The following is a 24,875-nucleotide window of genomic DNA, read 5'->3' as shown; positions in this document are numbered from 1 at the left end:
AAATTAATTTCTATAAGAGCGAATTTTTCACCTTCTATTAGGCTGTAGACTCGGCATTCGAGCATAATCTTGAAAAACAGACCGGCGATCAAATCGTTGACCCTATTGGTTCAAGTTTTCACCAGTTGGACTGTTAGTTCACTATTTCACTTGATCTTTCTCAAGTTTACACCTCCAAAACATTTCGAGGATGCTTCAAGTGCATGCACATCCATTAGCCTTACAACATATCTTTATTCATTTGGTTTATCTAATGATGGGATTAAATAGGATAGTGGGCATGTTAATTCTCGGTCAAAAGGGGGATTACGCCCTATTGAAAATAGAAATGGAAGTTTCTAGAAAAATGGAAAAAATCCTCAGAATTTTTTTAGGGTTCCTTTGATTCAAAGGAATTTCACACGATTTTTGATGATTTTGGATCCTTAGAATCAACGTGGGTAGTTTGATTCACATGATTGGAATCCTTAAATATTTTTCCATAGGGTTAATTGCACTCTATTTGAAGGAAAATTCCCATCCACTCAAACCTCTTCGTAGAATTCTTTTGTTTTTTATGTTCTATCAAACACTCCTTCATCCAAATTCATGTACTTTTTTATTTATGTGGGATTCAAGATGACATAACACTCTCGTTCTACATTTTTTTTCATTCATGCATTTTGAGAATATTGTTAATCAAAGTTGCATGTAGGAGCAAGAGTTTCTCAAGAAAGAAAAGAATTCATGTAAAACATGGAGAAGTAGGAAAGAGGTAAGTCCACAAGAGGTAAGTAGGAAAGATGTAAAACATGTAATACCACACCGTAGATGCTTCGCAAGAATGTGACATGATCCTGAAGAGAGAAGTATGTCCACCATTCACCACTTTCCGCAGGAACTTATTTTTTAGAATTTGTTTTGAAAATGTGATTTCTTATTGATTAATTTCTTTATCTTTTCCAAGTTTGCACCCTCTAAACATTTCATGGGCGCTTCAAGTGGACTCTCCTCCGTTTTGCCAGGAACATGCCAGGATTTGGATAAAAGCAAGAAACCTCAAGGTGCTTTTATGTGCTTTTCAATCTTAAAACTAATTTCTACAGGAGCAAACTTTTTTCATCTTATATGAGGTTGTAGACTCGGCATCCGATCATAGTTTCGTAAAAACTGACGGTGATCGAATCGGAGACCCTACCAGTTCAAGATTTCACCGGTTGGACCGTTAGTTCGGTGCTTCATTTGATCTTTCTCAAGTTTACACCTCCTAGATGTTTCAAGGACGCTTGCAGTGCATGCCCCTCCATTGGCCTGTTAACATGTGTATATTCATTCAGGTTATCTAAGGATAGGATTTAATAGGATTGCGGGCATGATGATTCTCAGACGGAAGGGGGATTCTGCTGTATTGATTGAATGTAAAAAGAAATTGAAATAGCAGCACATACATGGAAATTATTTCATGTGATCCATGCTCTCGTGGTAAAATTACTCCAAAACTTGTGTGCATCAAGTTATTACGTACTCCCTCCGTCTGAAAAATCTTGTCCAAGCCTGTCCCTCAAATGGATCTATCTAGTATCAAGTTAGTGCTAGATACATCCATTTGAGAGAGTACGAATTTCATTGAATTTCCGCTACTCATGTGATGATAAATTCATGCAAGCATATGTAAGAATCCGTCCAAGAACTAAAAAATTATAAACCACCTGTTGGGTCCACATGTCATAGGCATTAGTAGCAGACCTTGGGCAGGTTTACATTTTCACTCTTCAAGTGGGAAGGGATGTGCACGTCGAAGTCCATGTGCGTGTTGACTTTGTCAACACAAGGCTCCATGTTAATATTCTACTCGACGTTTATAGAAAAGGAAACTCCTTGAATCCTCACCCCCGGGACACCGTAGAGCCTATCGACAAGGCAGCAGAGTTGTTGGCTAGTTAACCATCGGCGACGTGACCTTGCACGAGAAGAAAGAGAAGGGCCGAGGGGTCAACGTCTCGCGTCTCCCTCCGGCGCGAAAACTGACGCCCCCTGCTGGCCGTGCGAGGCACGCACCGGAGGCTCCCTTTTTCTTCTTCTCCCGGCGACCTCGGCGCGCGACGACCGACGCCATCAACTGCCTGCTCGCGTACATCTTTACAATGCCCCCCCGCACGGCGGCACGTGTTCCTCGTCGGCGGCGAAGAAGATATAGTAGAGTCTGCGCAGCATCCATCGGTACGGCGAATTTCCCTCCGGGACCTCGGTACATAGTAGTACAGGCTGTGGTGGCCGGCGTGGCCGGTGATGGCGATGGAGAAGGAAGCATGGTGCCACCGGCCCCAGGGGGGCGGGAGGGTCCTCCCTCTACGGTTTCAGGGCGGTCAAGTGAGGCGGCCTGGCCACGCTCGGACGGACTCGCCGGGCCGGCGCGCACGGCGACGACGACGGCGGCGGAAGGAAGGGGACAGCGCTTGGAGGTGAGGCCGTGCGACGCGGCCGCGAGCGACACGCGCCGGGGCGGTGGCGGGGGAGGAATAAAGAAGGCGATCGATGCCGTGGAGCGGATAGATGCCGCCGCGTGAGCGCGCTGCCGCTGCATATTCTTTCGCTCGTCCGCCAACTGCCACGGGAGAGGAGAGAGAGAGGGCGAAGCGCGGGGCCCGGCGCACAGGGGAGCACGAGGCTGAAACGAACCGAAATGGATCGAGTCGCGGCCCCCACGTCCTCCTGGGCCCGCCCCGGGCCTTCCCCTCCACCACCCAATCCAGTCCAGTCAAATGCGCCCACTCACCCCGTAGATAATCACAGCAAAAATAAAATAAAAAACTTTGAGTAGTTTATTTGCTGCCCAGCGGATTTGGCTAATCGTCCACCGTCCAAGTGTCCCCCGCCCGCTCCTACTACTACTCAACACTCCACCTTCACTTCACCACCACCGGAGACGACCGCCCGATAAAAACCCTCGCGGCATCATTTTTATTATTATTATAAATAGGAGTACAATCAGAAATGCTCATAAACACACGACCCACCCTTATGAATGCATATACACACGTCCTATCTCTATGAGTGTCTCCGAGATACTAAGGCCCTGTTTGTTTACATGGACTAGACTGGAAAAAGTCCATTTTAGTTTCTATGTAATCAAACAGAGGACTAGAAAAAGACTTTATTGAAGGGACTTTTTTCTTTAGTCTCTCAGACTAAAAAAAAGTCTAATCCTTTGCAACCAAACACCCCCTAAGCCGGCCCAACGTCTAGATGCCTCTTTGATCCCGGGGTTGTCAAACACAAGAATAGAAAACACACATGACATAGGGTGGGTTGACGCTGCATAACACAAGATTATAAGGCACATGAAAACTGCAAGAACAGTCATTTAGATGAAACACCGAAGAAGGGCCTCAATCCTACGCCATTGAGTCTAGAAAAGGAGGGTTGAGTGGATGTTCAAATTCCTACATGAGTTGATGCATAGGATTCCAATTCATATGAATTTGCGTGACGTCATTCCTTTGATCCAAAGGCTATCCTTAGATTTTTTTAAAGGATTGAAAACCTACAATTTGTTGCAATCCAAAGAGGGCCTAATCAGACGGCCACACGCCCCCCTACACCGATGATTTTCTACGACGAGCTTTGCCGGAGAGTAGAGAAGTATACAAGGTGTCCTTCAAACATGTCGAACGCAGCTGGGCTGCCCACCACCGATCATTGTCTCCATCCGGTCAACCACGCTACAACCGCTACATGTCGTGCGGTACTGAAAGAGGGGGGGGGGGCCCTAGTACACACGTAGTAGCCGACTACCGGGCCCTTGACAAACACAACATACCCGATGTCATCACCATTGCAGAAAAATACACAGTGCTTCCATAATAGTTGTCTCGTCGTCCACATGACCACATGCCACAAGCCACAGATCCATCGTCAGTATCCGACCCCAAGAGGAGACACACATAGCGCTAGCACCAATTAATGACACACGTACTAATATCCTCGGGCAGTGGCGATTTCTCGTCGATCTATATATAAATAAATTGCAGTTACTCGACGGATATGTATCACATAAGCAAAAGATATACACACACCGCCATTACCCGGCAAAATATATCACATACATCAAGTGGTGAATTTTGATCGATCTACATAGAAATGCATCACTATTACTGGGCAAACACAAATCACACAAAGCAAGATATAAATACATCGCCACTAATTGGCGAATATATCACATAAGTTAAGTAGTGAACTTTGATCAATCATGACGTAAATGCATCATCGCTACTCGACAGAATACATCACATAAGCAAATACATAAAATACATCAGCATTCAAAGAACAGACCACACACGTCGGGAGGTGGATTTGGATTGATCTGCATATAATTACATCGCCATTACTCAACTAACACATATCACATAAGTAGATGTGTAAAATAAATCACCACTACTTCACGAATATCTCACACATGTGAAATGGTGGATTTCGACTGGTCTATGTGTAAATGCATCGTAGTTACTCGACAGATACATATCGCGTAAGCAAATACCCGACCGATCTACGCACAAATGCATCGCCGTTACTCAACGTATACATATCACACAAGCAAACGCATAAACCGCACCGCCATTACTCAACGAGCATATCACACACCTCAAACGGCGAATCCCGACCGATCTACACACAAATGCATCGCCATTACTCGACAAACACATCACACAAGAATCAACACAACAAAACCAATTCTAAGAAGATTTGGATCTCAATTCCCGGGGGAAAAGAAGATCTTTTGATCAATGGTGGGGGCTGCACGAGAGCCTATAGGAGGACCATGGTGGAGGCCTTGTGAGAGAGGGGAGAGATATTTTTGGGGGGCATGGGGGCGGGCGCATCCCGTGGTACACACACGGGGGGACGCATGGCATTTCGCCCACCAACTTCCTCGCTGCTTTATACCCCGCGCCTATAAAGTTTCTGCCCACTGCGGCTCTGCTCACCCCGACGATACCTTCCCCTCCCCTTCCTTCCTCCCTCCCCCCTCCACCACCGCCGCGACGGCGACCCTCCAGCCGCACGCCGAAGCGACCCCCTCCGCCCCGACCGCGTCTCTCCAGCCCTAGGGTTTCCGCCTCCTCTCCGCCCATAGCCATCTCCACGCGGCACGCCGCAGCCCCGCGGATTCCTCCCCCCTTTTCGAGCTCAAAATTGCGGCTTTTCCGCTCGATTCTCGGGCACGAATCGGCCATTGATTTCCTCCGGTTATCCAAGGTTTTCCCCTGATTTTTCGGGGCGCGAGCGGGGGCTTCCCCAGGCGATTGGTGCTCTGGAGCGGTCTCTTGTCCGCCGCGGGTTCGGGTTGCGGCTGAAGGCCTCGCCGATTTTTCCATGAGCGTGGGCCGCGCGAGCTGCCGGGGCCCCGGTCGTCGGGGCGCGCGCGCGGGGTGCTCGTGTTAATGCATCGGCTGACCTGCGGCTGCAAGTTCGCCGACCCCGACACGGTCGTCCCCTCCGCGGCGGCGGCGTCGCATCGCGTGCGGCCGGACACCATGAGCTGCGGCAGCGACGGGTGCAGGGACGGCGGCAGCGGCGGCGGCAGCGAGGGGTTCGGGCGGTCGCGGCCGAGCAAGGTCGCGGCCGACGACTCGGTGGAGCCCGCGCGGTGCTCCGACGCCACGTCGCCGCCGGGGTCCTGGATTGACAGGAAGCTGCTGGTCGATCCCAAGATGCTGTTCGTCGGATCCAAGATTGGGGAGGGCGCCCACGGCAAGGTCTACAAGGGCAAGTAAGTGGATGAACCTTTATGACAATAACCCGTGCATAGTGCTTCATACATGTTTCAGCCGAAGGTCGGCAGTACTTGCATCAACTGCCCCAGCCAGATTTGAATTTATGTTCCTCAGCTTTAGTACTAGCAGCTGTCCAATCCAAACTAATGGGTGCTATTGCAAAAAGTCCAGGAGTTATGTATCAACGGAGTAGGGGGTAAGAGTTGGTATGATTTTAATTTGTTCACCCCCAACTGTGCCTGAATGTACAAGGTGTACATACCTACACAGCAATCAGCAAAATTGCATAATTTGCTTGAGAGCCGCTTTAGGGTTTCCCATTTAACCGACGGCAGTAGTACCTCCAATAATCTGATATATTTTGTGCTTAATTTAGCCATGCCAGCATGTTGCAGATATCTGCTATTCCTGCTATGGTCAAGGATTCTGAAATTTGTTTTAGTTTGCGTCTTGTTCTAGTACTTGCAAAGAGTCCATTCTCAAATTTGTTTATGTTTCAGTGTACAACACGGGTGTATATTAACAAATAAAACCATTTTCATTCTGCTGTTAATTGTTGATGTTCTCACAAGTTGAGCTGTCAGCCTGACATTCTTGTCCCCCCAAGGAGAAACCTATGCTGTTTAATTATATTCTATATGTTGTGGTTTTGCTTTGTCCATATGGATACTCTTACTCTTGCTGGCTTGCATCAGTAATTAACTAGTTTGTATGTCTGTTTTCAAATAGGTATGGTGATCAGATTGTAGCCATAAAAGTTCTCAACAGTGGCAGTACCCCCGAAGAAAAAGTAACACTTGAAGATCGTTTCATCCGAGAAGTAAATATGATGTGTAAAGTGAAACATGATAATCTTGTCAAGGTACATCCTTGCCTGAATGGCACATTACTGTGCCTAATCCGATTTTTGCATAGCCATATAACTAACTGAAACCATCAGTTTTCTTGTGACCTTTTTCTCACAAAAAAATTCTGCACTTCTGTAGTTCATTGGAGCCTGCAAGGAACCATTGATGGTGATTGTGAGTGAGCTGCTACCAGGGATGTCGCTGAAAAATTACTTGAACAGCATCCGGCCCAGCCAACTAGATATGCATACTGCATTAGGCTATGCACTCAACATAGCTCGTGCAATGGAATGTTTACATGCCAATGGAATAATACACAGAGACCTGAAACCTGGTATGTGTGCTTGGACTGTTTTACTTTTCCTGTTGCATCTCCATTTTTTTTCCTTTATTGTACACAGTAAGTTGCTTGTATGTTGGTGTAGCCAATACCGGGTGGCATATTTACCAAGATTTTTTGGAAGATGCCAAAACATGGGTACACAATATATGCTTTAATGTTCAAAGCTAAGAAATTGTATCAGGCATATATTTCTGTGTCAAAGGCAAGAGCATGTGCATTGAAAGAAAAGCATCTTGGCCAGTTAATCATTTAAAATTTTCAGTAAGATGTTTCTGCATCTGATTCTTGAATTTTCCTGTCTCCATATCCATGGTATCCACTTTATTCCCGTTCATGTTTCTGCCACAATATGTTTCTTTCGCCCTCTCAGTCTTACCCTTCTTTTTTACTTGCTTTACCTTCTAGGTTCTTCCAGTAGTTGTTTCGTTCCTTTCTGTCAAAGCTGTTCTGTCACCCTGTTAATGCTTTTACAGTGTCCTAATAAATGTTCTGTGTGCGCAGATAATCTGTTGCTTACTGCAAACCGTAAGAAGCTGAAGCTTACTGATTTTGGACTTGCACGAGAGGAAACTGTGACTGAAATGATGACAGCTGAAACTGGGACATACCGATGGATGGCCCCAGAGGTTGTAAATCACTCTTTTCTGCACTAGCTAGTCAACATTAATAAATTATGAACTGAAGCCAGAAGAAAATCTAGAGTTGATGCTTGAAATTATACTTCTCTTTGTATGCCCACTTGATAATTTCCTGGCTGTATTTTCTAGAGTTCACTGATTTCGGGACCTTCTATACAAAGAGAAATCAGATGCTCTAGCACCGATCTCTGTGATTCCAAAACCTGACTCGTTGTCTTATGCTTTTGCAGTTATACAGCACTGTCACACTTCAACGTGGTGAAAAAAAGCACTACACAAATAAAGTGGATGTGTACAGCTTTGGCATCGTCCTCTGGGAGTTGCTGACCAATAAAATGCCATTCGAAGGCATGTCGAATCTACAAGCTGCATATGCTGCTGCTTTTAAAGTAAGTATATGAGACTATCATTTTGTTACAGAATGATACCACTTGCTAGAATGTTGTCTAGCAATTATAAAATCCCGTGATTCTCAATGAGTTACAGCTCTCCTGTTTCACATATGTATACTGGCAGGCCATTAGTAATGTCTCTTTACTGGACAAGACTGTTACTACTGCTAAAGTAACAGTACTGTCGATGTTTTGAAGTCTTGGCTAAAGAAATCGCTTGACTACCTGAAGAGTCAATGATAACAAAATTTTGAGACAAAATGGCCATGCATTTGTGCGAATAAAAGGCTTTGTTCTGTATATTATGCTTTCATGGGAGCGTATAGGTACCTGCTCCATTGCATATGCATGGTTTCAACTCTATGAACACACCACTGTAACTTTTGACACTGTTAATTTCTAAGAAACGCTTGTTAACACCAACAAACGAACTGGTCATAGTTTATTTTACCTTTTCAAGGGATGTTTGAGCATAAACTTTTTTTTTGATGACCCCATTTTTTGACACTATTTTCATTGGAATCCTCTAATCTTACCCATATTTTCTCTTGTCCACAATGGCAGCAAGTACGCCCAGCTTTCCCTGAGGACACCCCCCAGGAGCTCGCGTCCATTGTGCAGTCATGCTGGGTCGAGGACCCCGTGATGCGGCCCAGCTTCAGCCAGATCATCCGCATGCTGGACGCTTTCCTCACGACGATCCCTCCACCACCCCCTTCGGAGCAAGACGAGGACACGACGGAGTCGGAAGACACAACGTCATCGCTGAGCAGCAAGAGCTCCTCGGTCTCCTCCATCGTTTCCCGCGCGACAAGCAAGCTCTCGGTCGTCCGCCATCTGTTTGCCTCGAAGAAGGGCGGCAGCAATGGGAAGGCATGATCCGCGCCCGCCGATCATGCCCCTGAGACGTTTTTCCTTGGTGCTGTAAAGGTGTTAGCCTAGGTTAATGATGATACAGTGGTGGGGATGATGATACAAGAAGAGGGATCTTGTTTAGCCTAGGGTTTAGTTTGCTTGTTTTGTGTTTTGATGATACGGACGAAAAAGGATGAAATGCAACTTGTGCAAGCTATGTGATGTATAGCTGGCGGCTGCTCTACCATAAACTTTTGTATGCTGCCATTGAGCTCAATCCAATCCCCTCTTGTTTTCAGTTTTGCCCTTTGCCAATCCTGTGATCCAAACAGACTTGATAGGGATTGATCAATGGATCTCGGAGATGGTTACTGATCACTGACTCTTGAGCTAACATTTTAATGATTACATTGTTGGGATTTTCAAACTCGACAAAAAATATACCAATTTGTAGGTTGACCAAGTTACTCACAATTTCTTCCCTGAACAGAAAGTTACTCAGAATCTGTAATTTTTGCAGTAGTTGATATTTGTTGGATATAAACGAATAAATGTCCATGAATTGTCAATCCCAGTGGACTAAGAAATACTCCCTCCGTACCATAGTATAAGAGCGTTTTTGACACTAACTCTCAAAATTTAGTTAAAAACTCTCAAAAAAAATTGAAGCATTTTTGAACCTTATACAATACAAAGATGTCCAAACTCAAGTTATTTCAAATCACTAGTGTCTTTTACAAATTCTGTGTGAAATTATTTCAGCATTTTTGAAAACGAAACTAGCACAGGTGAGGTGATGCTACCACTCTACCAGCACACAGCGCACTGCAGTCCCGGTCAGCAAACCTTCCCCCGCACGGCCGCACCCCTCCCCACCCCGCCGAGCGCTCCGCGGCCGCCATGGCGTCTCCTCCGGGCCCGGGGTCTGCCAACCGCGCGCTCTCCTCCTCGTCGAGGGGGCCGCTCTCGCCCTTCCCCGGCGCGGCCCGCGACGCCGTCCCTTTCCTCCGGCACCACCACCCTCCCGGCGGCGACTCCGACGGCGGCGCCTCCATGGACGAGTTCGACGAAGATGACGACGACGACGACGACGATGAGGAGGAGGATCAGGATGCCGAGCTGGCGGCCCGCAGCTCGCTGCAGCGACGCGACTCCTCTCCAGGTGAGTCAACCCAACCCAAGGGTTTGCTCCTGTAAATCGCTAGTACTACTATGCAGCTTCTGGTAGTACGAGGTGAGCTGAATTTGTGAGAAATCTGAAGCTAAGATATATCTCCATATCAACATGATCTCCCTCCCAGCGGCGAAATATCTCCATTTAGGATTTTTGCGTGTGTATCATCTGATTTATCTGAATGAAGGGGATCACTGACGCTGTTGCTTGCTGGCTGGCTCACACAGCTGGAGTCGGGCAGCGGCCTGTGGTGAATGGAGAGAATGGAGCGAGACAAATCCAGGAAGGGCAGCAATGGCAGCTGTACAGCTGTGGAACCGAGCAGCCCGGCCGCGCTTCGTCTCGAGGGGACGAAGAGCCTGGTTCTGTTCCCAGGGAGATGAGGGTGGAGGATGGGTATGGGGTGATTGGGAGAAGAGAGGGAGGCCCTGCGTCTAGCTACTGGGACCTTCTCAGAGCGCACCTGTCCGACCCGTTGACGTGAGTAGCTTATGCCAATGACTGTTATTCTCTTGAGAATTTAGATTTTGTTTTCCGAAGTATTTAGTTAGCTATTTCGCCTTCTTTGTTGACTGTATAAGTGCATATAAGCTTCCAATATTGATAGTGTACATGCTTTCAAGCGTTCCTTTACGGCTTTACCCACTTTGTAGGCTTTTGGCACTATCCCACTAATTCATGTAAATGCAAAATGTCACTGAATTCGTCGTACCCAAATATCATGTCCGGTAGCGGTAATAATGAACATGATATCTGGGGAAAAAAAATCTAGTATCTCATCCATTTATATTCCTGTGTCTGAATTTGTAGAGGTATTCTCATGTCCGGTAGCGGTAATAATGAACGTGATATCTGGGGGAAAAAATCTAGTATCTCATCCATTTATATTCCTGTGTCTGAATTTGTAGAGGTATTCTCATGGACGACGCGATGATTCTGTCATGTGGGCATTCTTATGGAAGTAGTGGGATGCAGCATATCTACAGAATGGTTTGTCCAAGCATCCTTGCTATGTGATAGTTTTTCAAACTTTTGTCTTTAGTTTGTTACAGTGTAGTTTGCAGTTAAATATCCTGTATCCTCCTGCTTGTTGCTACATCTCTTCATTTTAGTGTTAGGATTGCCTTTAATCATAGCTCCTTCTTTTTGAAATACTAATCATAGTGACTTGATGTGCTTTTGAAGCACAGTGTTTTCCTTTACACATGTCTTACTGTTCTTGAAATAATAGGACTGCACTCTACTGTCGGGGCCTCCTCATCCACGAACAATTTTTTGGTGAAAACATATGCGGATGTGTATTCAATAGAATGAAACTCTCCAACTGCATCTTTTCCATTTATGTATTGTGTTGTCCCAAGTGAAACTAGAAGTGTTTCGTGGTTATCCATTTGCTCTCAGCTTGGGTAACCACATTAGGCATACTTTGCTTTCAAGGTAAAGCATCGATTACACATGTCCTACTGCTCTAGAATAAATGGAGTGCACTCTACTGTCAGGGCCTCCGCATTCCCCAACTACTTTTAGGTGAAAAGATATACAGATGTGCACTCAATATAATAAAACTAGAGGTATTTCTTAGTTATCATAAATAAAGTTCTCCAACTGCATTTATTTTTTCCATTTATAGATTGTGTTGTCCAAACAGAAACTAGAGGTATTTCATAGTTATCCATTTGCTCTGTCAGCATGGGTAACCACATTAGGCAAGCTTTGATTTTCTAGGTAGAACATTAATTTGAGACAATCCTGGAAGGTGGTCAACGTGATATTGCAACCCTACTAACAGAAGGATTTTATGAAGCTTCAAGTGCATGTGAAAGTAACAGAGAATTGTTTTTGTCCTGCTATGCAGAAAGCTTGTGGTAAATGTGGTCAGCCAATTACCGAGGACTCCATTCGGCCAAACCTGGGTATGGACTTAAAATTGCCAGGCTATTTCGCCATGATTTTTGAAGTTTACTTTCAGCTATCTCACAGAAATCGGTGCATGTCATATATACCGGATTTCTTTGCTTCCTTCTTGTCCTGTTTTCACCAAGATCTAAGGGTTCCCTTTTTGCTGGCCATGTTTTCAGCTCTTGGCCTTGCAGTCCAGGCATTTAGACGCGAGGAAGAGTCGGCAAAAACACTGAAAAGAAGAAGAGATCGCATTGAACAGGTATGCACTTTTTTTTCAGCTTATATTATTCCAGTTCCGAACTTGGACATGTGCGTGTGTTACATGGTGTTCTTAAATCTGTTCTCTCTGTGAAATGAGGACAAATGTGGCAACGATGACCCGAATCCAGCCGAGCTTTCAAGAGGCAAAGGTGTCCAGTATCCTTTCTCTGTCTTCGACCGGGTGATAATCAAGGTAGGTATCTCTATCTCTCTTTACTCTGCCAAGCATATACGCTTTTGTTCTTCTCCAGTCTTTTCCTATTCGCGATGATGACCAGAACAAACTTCCATCAGGGAAACAAGAGGACCCCGGAGCGGTTCGTGGGGCGCGTCGCGGTGGTGACAGCACAGTGCTTGAATGGATGGTAGTAGCTTTTATTCGTTCACCCAATCATCTTTCGAAACTAAGCGTGACACGTACCGTTGTCGAGCAGGTATGTGGTGAAGACTTTGGACAATGCGGAGAGCGTGAAGCTGCAGTACCGTTCGCTGGCGAAGTTCGTCGACGGCGGCGGCGGTGAGCCTCCTGCGGTGGCCTCCAACAGTTCCCAGAACGCAAGCTGGTTGTGACTTGGAAGGTACAAAAGCAGATCATGCTGAGTACAAGCAGTTGCTGATATGTACTGAGAAGCTGCATCATGGTGTTTTAGATCAGAGCAGAATCAGATCTCCAGGCCCCCATCTTTTGCTGTTTCCAGGAGGAGGCAAACAGTAGAGTGAGGAACATTATCCTTTTTTGGTAGCCAATCACAGTGTCAATCTTTATGGTGCTCCTCTCCCTTTCCTTTTTCTTTCTGTGGCAGCAACTAGGTACCATGTGGTGTCAGTCAGTGTCCTTGTGATGTGAGGCTTTGTAGAATACTACCATTCCAGTACACCCTTATCCAGGCTGCTGTGATAAATCAGGAAACACAACATCACAGGAGGGAAGCAATCATGGTGCCACCAAAGGGCAACCACCATCCCAAAAGTTTGGTGAAACAAGCATTCAGGATAAATGGTTCTTCTTTTTAAAAGTAAGAACAACATTGTCTTGATAAAAGCACCATTTATTGGGAAACAACAACATTGTCGTGTATGCTTTGTTTTAGGGCACACGTGGGTGGGTACTCCCGCCGCGTGCCTCTTTTGATCTTGTCGGCGTGCCTTCTCCCCGACTTCTTCACCGCCGGTCCTCCCCTCACTTTTTTTTTGCGGTGGTCCTATATGCCTCGCTTGTCACCCATGCTTCGTTCGATTCCTTCTACCGTAGTTTTGGGCCGTGATTCGCTGCACAATTAGCTAGCTCTCGGTGCCACCGCAAGGGCCTAGATAAGGAAATACAACATCAAAGGAGGAAGCAAGCATGGCGAAATCGAAGGGCACAACCAATACATAGGAGTTTTGGTGAAGCAAGCATTCAACATGAATGGTTCTTTTCTAAGAACGACACCGTCTCAATAAAAGCGTCATTTACACTTGGGTTCCAAATGGGGAAGCAATCAAGGTGCCACCAAAGGGCAACCAACGACAGAGGAGTTTGGTGAAACAAGCATTCAGTACAAAATGGTTCATTTTTAAGTATAAGAACAATATCATCTTAATAAAAGCGCCATTTACCGAAAAACAACAAAATTGTCGCATATGTTGTTAAGACATGCTTCACTGTTTTAGGGCGCACATGGGTGGGTACTCCCACGCGGCCGGCCTCTTTTGATCTTGTCGGCGTGCCTTCTCCTGGGCTTCTTCACCGCAGGTCTTCCCCTCCTTTTTTCTTTCTTTCTTGGTGGTCCTATATGCCTCGCTTGTCACCCATGCCTTGTTTGGTTCCGTCTACCGTAGCTTCACTAGCCACGGTTCAACACACCGCTAATTCCCGGTGCCACAAAAGGGCCGTGGATAAGAAAACACAACATCAAAGGGGGAAGTAAGCATGGTGCAAGAAGATGGCACACCAAATACACGGGAGTTTGGTTAAACAAGCATTAATGATAAAATGGTTCTTTTTTCTTAAGTAGGTAAGACACAACGTTGTTTTAGGGCACACACGATAGTTCTGCGTGGCATGCCTCTTTTAATCTTGTCGGCGTGCCTCTTTTTTTGCGGTAGTCCCATATGTACTTTGAGCGCACATGTATGTCTAGACATGCTTAGTTTTCGAGCGCACATGTGTACTCCCGCGTGACCCGCCTCTTTTGATCATGCCGAGCGCCTTCTCCCCGTCTTCTTCGTTGTTGGTCACCCCCCCCCCCCCCCCAAACGATGCTATCATCGTCTAGACGCCATTTCACCACATTGTGGATCGCCGCTCCCGCCACAATCTAGAGTCGACGCAAAACCCTTGCCCCCAAAATGCACACACCAACCCTAATCCACTGCCGCTGGGCCCGGAGTCAGGATGACCCTCTTCCAATTCAAGGGCAACGTTGGTGAAGGTTTGATGGTCACCGACAATGTAATCTGTGCACGAAACGGCAGGGTCAGACGGCTCTCGTAAATAAAGCCCAATAAATCACCGCTGCAGAAGCTTCTGTCCTTGCGAGAGAAAGGAAATGACACGCCGTCTGGAGACAGACAGACAGACGGACGGGACGGATCCTAACCCAACAGCAACCGAACTCCCGGGCGCGCGCCACGTGGCGCGGAATCCACCGTCCGATCCGCGCGGCTCCAGAAGGATCTCTCACCCGCCTCCGAATCAACGGCGGCGGCGGCCCCGCGCCGTATAAATCCCGGCGCTGCCCCCGAATCCAACCCTTTTTTCCTCCCCTCCGCCCGTCTCGCCTCCGCGCCCCAGAGCCAGACAGAGAGGGTAGACCGCGGCGGCGAGGCCTCCTGCTCGCGCCTAGGGTTTTGATTCGATCCCCCCCGCCGCCGCCGCCGCCAGCCGGATGGCCATGGAGCGGGAGCTCATGGAGACCTTTGAGGCCGCCAAGAAGGCCGCCGACGCGGCCGCCGAGGAGGCCGACGGCTCCTCCCCCGAGGCCGAGCGCTGCCTCGACGCCCTGCGCCGCCTCCGCGAGTTCCGCGTCAACACCGACGTCCTCGTCTCCACGCAGGTCAGCCGCCCCCCCTCCCTCCCCGCTCGTCCCCGGTCCAGAAATTAGGCCATTCGCGGCCTCTCGTTGCGTTGGTGCGGTGAAATCGAGGAGGAATTGCGCGCGGGTGCAATGCGCCTCGTTGCGTCCAATTTGGGCCTTCTTTTTTCCTGGCCGGTTCGCGAGGAATTGCCGTGTGCTTTTGCGAGACATGCCGTTCTTCCCCCCTTTTTTAAAGGGCGACGGTGCTGCGAAAAGCGGATTGGGAATTAGATCTTGCGGGAGGGGGGCAGGTTGTACCTTTTTCCTCTTTTTGCACCTCGGATTGGTAGGTTTGTGGGTAATAAGGGCGGGCGCGCCCGGTGCCTGGATGTCTCACAGAGACGGTGGGTAGGCGGCTGGGATTTGTCGAATGCAGATTGTCCACAGTTTCCATTCAGGACAAAGGCTGGGATTTGTGTTTTTCATGCTTTTGCGGTCAGGATTAATATGTCTTGGTGACGGTTTGGTCTTTGCTGTGGGTCAGATTGATCCTACTAGTTTCATGTCAATTGGGATTCCCCATAAAGTGGTCTCCCAACCATCATCTTTCTTTGGCTCTCCACAATGTATAATGTCTTCCAATGATAATAAACACTGTAAATTCATGGACTGGTACTGATTGAGAGTGTTCTGATCCGCCTATGATGGACAGTTTTACAATTTGGCTGGAGAACATGTGATAACTAATTTATCTATAACATGAAACCTATGTTTTGAATTTCACAAAATAGGAACAAAGACAATGAATTTGCGGTTGACTGGTCTTGCACCAGCATGTAATCAATGGCTCTTCCTCTGGATTTCATGGATTTTCGGCATTCTACCCATCTTCTGCTAGCAAGTCATAACTTTGCCTTGATGAATGGACTCTATTTCTGCCAGTTCCCTAAAAAAATCTGCCGATCTTTGGTTCATGTGTTTATGTGAAAAAGTTGATTTGGTAAGTGAAGCGTGCAGAACGTGAGCAGTTTAGATGAAAGAAATATTCTATATAATTTGGGCAAGTCATAACTTGCATGATCTTCAAGTTGTCGTATTCGACATGTCTTGCCATAAAAGCTAGCTTCCTGAGTTACTGAACCAATATTTATTGTGCTCTGTTTTGCCATTTTGTGTATATCTGATCTGAAGCTGTAACGGTTTCGCGACTGTTAAGGTGCACACTTACCGACAATTAGTATGCCATATTGTGCTCCCGTTTTGCCATTTTGTGTATATCTGATCTGAAGCTGTAATGTTTTCTCAACCGTTAAGGTGCACACTTCCCGACATATTAGTATGTCATATTGTGCTCCTGTTTTGCCATTTTGTGCATATCTGATCTGAAGCTGTAACGGTTTCTCGATCATTATGGTGCACACTACCCGACAATTAGTATGTCTTCGAGCCAGCCACTTACACCAGACTTTCATCATAGGGCCTGCCAAATGGCAACTCCAGAAGTCGATAAAGCCGTTTTTTTGGCTTGCCTGCATATTGGCAAGTCAATTTTTGTCATCAAACCAAACAGCTTCGTAGTCTTAATGTTTACTTTTAGTTTTAACACCTTAATGATTTATAAAACTAGGTAAGGTCCTCTGTAATTGGGATATGAGTTGTTTCCTTCGTGGACACAGACATAAGTGCCATGGGGCATTGAGCGTAACAAACAATAATTCTGAAACAGTTTCTAGGAGTCTAGGCCTCCTAAAGGGGCTGCAGTGACAATTTCTTTCATGTCTGAGTTGTCTTTCAGTGACTGGGTTTCAATTTAGAAAGCTTCAAGTTTGCTAACCTATCTTGCAAAAGCATATCTAGTTCCGTAAGGTGTAGACGTGTTTTGAGCATGAGTGGCAAGCACTCAATATTCATGAGCAGAGTGATTCTGGTTTTGAGGGTCTGCATCTATTAGTTGCGCTGGGTTGGTGACAATTTCTTTCATGTCTGAGTTGTCTTTCAGCGACTGGGTTTCAATTTAGAAAGCTTTAAGTTTGCTAACCTATCCGCATATCTAATTCCATAAGGTGCAGATGTGTTTTGAGCAGTAGTGGCAACACACAATATTCATGAGCAGAGTGATTCTGGTTTCGAGGATCTGCATCTATTAGTTGCGCTGGGTTGGTGACAATTTCTTTCATGTCTGAGTTGCCTTTCAGTGACTGGGTTTCAATTTAGAAAGCTTTAAGTTTGCTAACCTATCTAGCAAAAGCATATCTAATTCCGTATGGTGCAGACGTGTTTTGAGCATGAGTGGCAAACACTCAATATTCATGAGCAGAGTGATTCTGGTTTCGTGGGTCTGCATCTATTAGTTGCGCTGGGTTGGTGGTTTGTGAAACATCTTTTGTTAACTGCATTGCTAAGTAAAATATTGTCTTTTTACTGAAGCTTAGTTAGTCAAGTTAACATCTGCTTTCCCTCCTAAATGTTTATTGCTTATTTCATTCAGCTACTTCCCCCATGTAGTTGTTTTCATAGGGCTTTGGGAACTTGCAACTTACATATTGTGTTTTGTTTTGTCAGGTTGGCAAACGTCTTCGGTACCTGACGAAGCACCCTAACTCAGACATACAGGCGGTGGCTGCAGACCTTTTTGGGTACTGGAAGAAGGTTGTTATTGAAGAGACAGGAAAGAAAAACGGCACACCAGCGAATGGAAAATCAGATAACTCTGCAGCTAAGGCTGAGAAACCTCAGCCCATGAAGGTTGAAAAGAAGTCAGCGCACGTGAAGGTTGAGAAGAACTCTATGTCGACAACTGTGAAGTCTGAAAAGAATGCAACTGTGAAGACTGAAAAGAATTCTATGTCGGCAAGTGTGAAGATTGAGAAGACTGCGAATAATGATTCCAAAGTCCAAGTTAAGGTTGAGAAGGTTTCAAAGGAAGTTAGCAGAACATCTGAAACAAAGAAACCATCTTCTGTTCCAAATGGTCCCCCAAAGCTGACATCCCTCGTCAGATGCAACGATGCTGCTCGAGATAAATACAGGGAGCTTCTTGTTGACGCGTTCGTCAAGGTTTCCAAGGAAACTAGCGAGGATGACAGAGAGGAAATAAGAGATCTACTGGACCAAGTAAATGCATGCGACCCATATAGAGTTGCTGTGACAGTGGAGTCGGCCTTGTTTGAGAGGATTGGGCGTTCCACTGGGACCCACAAGGTGAAATACAGGTCGATACTGTTCAACCTAAAGGCGGACAACAACCCTGACTTCCGGCGGAGGGTGCTGCTGGGCGAGGTGAGGCCCGGGAGCCTGGTGGATATGCCAGCGGACGAGATGGCGAGCGACGCTCGGAAGCTGGAGAACCAGCAGATCAAGGAGAAGGCCCTGTTTGACTGCGAGCGCGCGTCGGCGCCCAAGGCGTCGACGGACCAGTTCAAGTGCGGGCGGTGTGGGCAGCGCAAGACGACCTACTACCAGCTGCAGACGCGGAGTGCCGACGAGCCCATGACGACGTTTGTGACGTGCGTCAACTGCAACAACCACTGGAAGTTCTGCTGAGCGCTGCTGCGGACTTGTCGGACCGCTAGCGCGTTTTTCCTGTTAGTGATGCCGTCTCAGTCTTGACAGGTAGGTTGGGTTGGTCCTGTTTTTCGTATGCTTAGGAGGATACTGTTTTCGTCTGTTGTTTTTTCTGTGTTTGGGAACCCTGATTTATTCAGATTGTGTACTAGTTGACCGCATAAATGTTGTTGGATGAATTCATGTTGCCTGATGTAACTTTTATGAAGAGAATGTTCAGTGTTAGTTATGTATATACACTCACATAGTGGTACTGTGATAGTAATGATTATTTAGGAACAGACGGTGCTTCTCTCGTGCAGATGGAGACATGAGGCCATCGGAGTCCAGTGATGTTGAGTTGTTAGATTATACATACAGGCCTGCTCCGCTGTGATGCTGGTTGATCGCATAGTGAAGAACCTAAGGAGTTATTCTGGTGCCTTTGGAAGAAGTGGGTGCAAGGGATGGATCTCTTCTCGAGCCTTATTTCTCCTATTCATATCTTCTTCTACCTAATGCACCTTCTTCTCGACGTCCGGCCGGGGATGACCTTTCTTTTTTGCCACATGGACTGAAAGTCTGAAACCATATGTACAAGTCTGAAGTTCCTTTCGTCTTGCAGTATCAGGATATGTTCTGTTCCGTCAAAGCCTTCCCATGCCTCCATATGTTCTCTTCTACCAAAGCCTTTCCAATGCCTCCCTATTGGCTGGATGCTTCATTTCATTTTTTATGCTAGGTTGCCACTTCAACTTGTGCCACTTCTTACGTATTTTTTTTTATATTCTTGCACACAGGGATTGCATCATATCCAAGTCCTGGCTTATGAAGATTATTATCTGCTTAGTCATATGATCCGGGAGGTGAGCGATGCTACTAACAACAGCTTATGCATAACGTCGGATCTGGTAGTATGGGATTAATGTTAATAAACTTAACCAGAAAAAAAGGAAAATGAAAGTTAGTAGTATGTTTTATACGAAGAAACTTGATGGAGAGCGGTCATCTATCCTGGTGTTGCTCTAGAAGAAATCGAAGAAGTAGACATATGTTGAGCAAAAAAAACATCATATTTTTTACCACGTGATAGAGGTGAGCAATCAAGTCAGTTTTTTTTACCACGTGACATATGTTGTAAGCAATCCAAACAATTCAACAAAAAACATCTTTTTTTTTTCAAAAGGAGTCCCCCTGGCCTCGGTGTCCGACAATGCACACACCCCTAGCAATCAACATCATATTGGTGAATTTTTAGCGTTCATGTATGATGGTGATGAAGATTGGAAGGACCTGATCAAATGAGAAAGAGGACGCGAAGTTAAGAGAAGAAAGAGGATATATCTTATCAAGGTGAGAAGACGCAAGTGGAGGATAAGTACCATTGTTATCCAAGATGATTTAAAGATGAATACTGAGGCAAAGAAGACACTCAAACTGGCTGATCATCTTCATTTGTGGGTGGTTCCTCCAGGAGGCTGGGCTAAATTAAACATGGATGGTTCTTGGTCGTCAGATGGAAGGGCTGTAGCTCGAATGATTCCCCGAGACAACACAAGCAATATAATTTTCTCCTCATGCAAGGAACTTATTTTCCCTGTAGAGATGCAATGGAAGCCGAGCTCTGCTTGTATGGAGGGTCTATCTTTATCTTTGCAACGATCAGTTCTACCTATTCTGCTAGAGGTGGATTTTGTCCCAGTGGTGAGCATTCTCGAGGATGAAGTTGTTGACAGATCACTGCTTGCTTCTTTGGCGGCAGAGATTAAATATCTGTTTTCCCTTCATAAAACTTGTATTACTCAAATTAAGCGTAGCCAAAATGTTGTTGGTGATTTCTTGGTAAACTTTGCTAGAACTGAGAATAGAGCTGTTGTTTGGTTGGGCTCAGGGCCACCAGATGTAGTAGAAAATGCACCATTAGTATCTTGGTTTTGTCCATGTGCCAACAACCTTGATACCAAATTTTGGACCCTTCAAAGCTCATCGACTTGGTTTAGCCTACATATTTACTCTATCGCAAAGTGCGGAAGGCGTCTGACAAAAGGTGTGCACAAGCACAAGGTCTTACACACTACATAATTTTATATCAAAGGCACTAGTCAGAATCGTACGGTTAACTTATTGTTTTGTGAAAGTTAAAGAAAATCAAAAATATGGACTACTTAGGCCCTGTTTGTTTGAGTTTTAGCAAGCAGATTTAGCGCAAGTGAAGCTGAATCTTGAATCCAAAACAAATAATCATTCCGAATCAACTTTGTGAGTGAAGCCAACTTTGCCAGTGAAAGTAAATTTGGAATCTGAAACAAACAACTATTTCGAATCAGCTTTGCCAGTGAAGCTCAATCTAGATTCTGGCCATTTTCAATGCAATTTGCTGAAGCATCTCAAAGTGTATTTCGGTGGTGAACCTGATTCTGTGAATCAGCTTTGCCACTGAAGCAAATCTGCAGGTGATTCGAATCCAATCAAGACTGAAACGACCATGGTCTTATATCACTATGAATTAGCTTTGCCACTAAAGCAAATCCACAAGTAATTCAAATCTCATCAAAGTTGAAACAAACAAGGCCTTATTATGCTATTAACATTAAAGAAAATCATGATCGTAGAGGAAACTTATTATGTTGTGAAGTTCGTAAAAATATATTTATTTTATAAGTAACTTCAAAACTGAGTCGCCTGTCCTATCTGAATATTGGCATAATCTTATTTTAAGACTGAGCCGTCCCATCATCTTGATATTAACGAAGTCGCCACAGATGACTTGTCGACGAGGACGTCGCCTCACACTAAACGCACATCACCAGTAGGCCCAAAATAAATTCAGAAAAAATGCGATCACCGAGTCTAGGACTTGAACCCTGATGGGTTGGTTCCACCACAAGGGACCTAACCATCTAAGCTATGCTTAGTTCACTATCAAGGGGCGGTGGTTGTGTGATCCCTTGGGAGCTCAGCTCCTTCGTTTAACTTTTTTTTCATCTACATCACTGCTTGTTCAGGCAAAAAAATGGCTACTGTATTTCTAGAAAAAAGTTCGTTAGGTAAAAAGATGTTCATGAATCTTAAGAAATCTTGGATTTTAGAAAATGTTGTGAACTAATGAAACAATGAATTTTAGAAAAATGTTCAGGAAATTTTAAATATTCATGACTTTCAAACAATGTTTGCAAATTTAATATATTTCATAGACTATAGAAATGTTCTTGAACTTTAGAAATGTTTATGAATGTGAAATATTCCTTGGATTTTAAAATATTCATGTTTTTAAATAAATGCTCATGAATTGAAATGTTATAAAAGAAAGAAAGAGTGTAGAAACATGAAAAGGAGAAATGAAAATATAAGGAAGAAACCCAAAAGAAAAACAACTAGTGAAAAGCACAAAAAACACATAAAGGAAAAAACCGAAATATTGGTCGACCCATTCCGACTAGGTGTGGCAACCAACGACACACACCCTACATGCAGCCAGTGAAAGACAGACGTGCGTGAACTGCAATGACCACGGGAAGTTTGTGCTCGACTCGCCGAGCTGCTAGTAGCATGGGAAGGGATAGATGATCTCCTTGTCTTACACCTTTCTTGCAAAGAGAACTTTCCCTGGCACACCATTGAGAAGGACAGATGAACTGCCAGAGGAGAAGATCATGTCCATCCAGTGTATCCACCTATCCCCAAAACCTCTTGCTTTAAGGATATCAATTATTGTTCCATGCTCAATTAGGTCAAAAGCCTTCTCAAAGTCTAATTTGAGGACAATAGTGGGTTTCTTTGACTGCTGGCATTGATGGAGGTATTCAAATGCCCATCCCAGGCAGTCCTGGATAGTCCTTTGTTTAATGAAACCATACTGGTTTGTATGCACCAATTTCAAAATCACTGTTTGGAGCCTATTTTCCAGAAGCTTTGTAATAATCTTGATGGTGCAGTTGAGCAGGGAGATGGGCCTGTAATCATTAGTGTTCAAAGGAGAATCTTTCTTTGGGACAAGGGTTATGAAAGAAGCATTGATGCTCTGCAAGGAGATTTTTCCTTCATAAAAATCTTGAATTAAATTATAAAAATCCTTGGCCAAAATATCCCAACATGCTCCTTTGAAATCCCCATTAAATCCATCTGGCCCAGGAGCCTTGTCTGAGGGCAAATTCTTAACTACCTCATCAATTTCCTCTTTGGTGAAAGGCCTTTCTAGCTCCTCTAAGCCTTCTACTCTTTGAATGAGGTTAACTAGATTTAAGGGGCCTATAGTGTTTGTAGTTTCCCCCAGCCTTTTCCTAAAGGAATTCCAGATAACAGCTGCCTTTGCATGGTGCTCAGAATGTTCCAGTCCCTGTTCATCCTGTAGAGTGTGGATATAATTGTTTCTGAATTTGATGGAGGCTTTGGCTTGAAAAAAATTTGAATTTTCATCTCCAAATTTAACTATTCTGATTGTGGCCCTCTGTCTCCAATAAATTCTCTGGTAGGATAGCAGCTTGAAAAAGTGCTCTTTCAAAATTTCTCTTGTAGTACTTTCTGCAGCAGATAATGGTCTGAATTCCTCGAATACATCCCACATAAAAATGGTGTTGTTTGTGGCTTTAATTAGAGCAGCTAGATTGGACAGACTTTTACTTCAAAGCTTAAGACCTTTCCTTAGCCTCTTAAATTTGGCAGTGATCAACTTTGCACTATTTTTCTCATCTAGAGGCTGATTCCAATTAGCAGCCACAGTGTATTTAAAGTTGTGATGATGAAGCCAGAAATTTTCAAATCTAAAGACTGTAGATTTTGGGATGCAAGTGCCAATATTAATAACAAAAGGGATGTGATCTGAAATGGGCTTTGCTAGAGGAAGAACTAAAGTGTTTGGATATTTGAGTGTCCAACATTCAGAAGTGAAGACCCAATCAATTTTCTCCAGCAGAGGAGCTTGCTGCATGTTACTCCAAGTAAACTTTCTTCCTTTCAAAGGGATCTCCACCAGCCCCAGAGTGCTAATAGTGTCATTAAATTGTAACATGTGGTTAAAGTCCCCCTGCCCATCATTCCTATTAGAGGGGTGCCTGATGTAGTTGAAATCCCCAGCCAAAATCCAGTCAGTGCTGTCAGGCATTTGAATGTTTGCAAGCCAGTGTAGAAAATTTTGTCTTCCCTCAGAATCACAAGGGCCATAGATGTTGGTTAGAATCTAACAGTCTCCAGATTGTTTTGAATGGAATCTCACTGAGATTGAGAAGGAATTCTTGAACAAGCACTCTCCCCTGAAAAGGTTTTCATTCCAGGCAATTAATAGACCCCCTGAGGCTCCTACAGAGGGGGAAAATTCAAACTTATTGAATCTTCTAGGGCAAAACTTCCTGATATAAGCAGCATCAAAACTCTCTCTTTTTGTCTCTTGTAGGCTAATAATAGCACAACCAGATTCCTCTATCTTATTGGAGATAGCCAGCCATTTATCACTTGAATTAATACCTCTCACATTCCAGTTTAGAATTTTCCAGGAAGAGTGCATGAGAGTAAAGAGACCATGTATCTCCGGACCAGAACCCAGTACCTCAACTCAAACCAGTAAAAGCACAGAACCCAAGCATAGCTATCCATCCACACATTAAAGTTGTGATACATATAAGTCATACAGATCCTCAGGGACCAGCATTTCAAAAGATATCTCATCTTAACTATTAGAATAAAGGTTCTTTGAAACTCAGCTAGAGAACAAAAGAAAATCCAAGTAGGAGACAGATCTTCTAATCCCTCCAGAGAGGCTGCTTCCCTCCCTTCTTGAGCTTCTTCTGAATGATGGCATCAGCCTTGGGGTCAACCTTGCAATAAGAAGTGTTTAGATTTTGTAATCACTTTAGAAGAGCAGACTGGAGGCTTAGCTTGGCAGGCCATACAATTTACATTCTGACAGGTTTTGTGCTTATTTCCTTTATTCAATTGTTGCAATCTAGTACTTCTTCTTACCTCAGATTCAATAACTGGGCCTCTATCTTTCCTCTTAGCTGAGAGAAGTTTTTCCACATTGGGCTCCTGCTGGGGAGTACTGATGCTATTGCCATCTTCAGAGTCAGAGGCCTGGAGACATTGAGGAATTCCAGAAACCGGGCAGTTGTCAGGAATGAAGAAATTAAAAGCAGTCTCAGGATCTACTCCTTCACACATTATTTGCCACATAG

General features: G+C 44.9%; 3 protein-coding genes across 4 annotated transcripts; all 3 read left to right on the top strand.

Moving 5' to 3' along the window:
- The first annotated feature begins 4,970 nt into the window (after positions 1 to 4,970).
- LOC125511127 (Protein kinase superfamily protein) lies at positions 4,971 to 9,127 on the top strand. The gene is made up of 6 exons (XM_048676414.2): positions 4,971 to 5,749; positions 6,483 to 6,615; positions 6,740 to 6,935; positions 7,446 to 7,570; positions 7,813 to 7,971; positions 8,539 to 9,127. Exons 1-6 carry the CDS (start codon positions 5,421 to 5,423, stop codon positions 8,851 to 8,853), a joined length of 1,257 nt encoding a protein of 418 aa, XP_048532371.2. The 5' UTR covers positions 4,971 to 5,420; the 3' UTR covers positions 8,854 to 9,127.
- A 499-nt stretch (positions 9,128 to 9,626) lies between these two features.
- LOC125511128 (U-box domain-containing protein 62) lies at positions 9,627 to 13,244 on the top strand. 2 transcript variants are annotated; one of them, XM_048676416.2, is made up of 9 exons: positions 9,627 to 9,991; positions 10,231 to 10,483; positions 10,912 to 10,993; positions 11,859 to 11,916; positions 12,082 to 12,164; positions 12,264 to 12,359; positions 12,461 to 12,531; positions 12,601 to 12,744; positions 12,817 to 13,244. In XM_048676416.2, exons 1-8 carry the CDS (start codon positions 9,730 to 9,732, stop codon positions 12,734 to 12,736), a joined length of 1,041 nt encoding a protein of 346 aa, XP_048532373.2. In that variant the 5' UTR covers positions 9,627 to 9,729; the 3' UTR covers positions 12,737 to 12,744; positions 12,817 to 13,244. The 2 variants fall into 2 exon arrangements, with proteins under 2 accessions (XP_048532373.2, XP_048532372.2); XM_048676415.2 differs by having other exon boundaries at positions 9,629 to 9,991; positions 12,601 to 13,244.
- Positions 13,245 to 14,893: 1,649 nt separating this feature from the next.
- On the top strand, positions 14,894 to 18,964 carry TFIIS (transcript elongation factor IIS). Its single transcript, XM_048676413.2, has 2 exons — positions 14,894 to 15,204; positions 17,728 to 18,964. Exons 1-2 carry the CDS (start codon positions 15,037 to 15,039, stop codon positions 18,706 to 18,708), a joined length of 1,149 nt encoding a protein of 382 aa, XP_048532370.1. The 5' UTR covers positions 14,894 to 15,036; the 3' UTR covers positions 18,709 to 18,964.
- Positions 18,965 to 24,875: the final 5,911 nt, after the last annotated feature.

This window comes from Triticum urartu, chromosome 5A (assembly GCF_056163025.1).
Source record: "Triticum urartu cultivar PI428250 chromosome 5A, HENAU_Tu73, whole genome shotgun sequence".
In the NCBI taxonomy this organism is placed as follows: domain Eukaryota; kingdom Viridiplantae; phylum Streptophyta; class Magnoliopsida; order Poales; family Poaceae; genus Triticum; species Triticum urartu.
The sequence above is the reverse complement of the archived record's forward strand: the minus strand, read 5'-3'. Positions and strand labels throughout refer to the sequence as shown.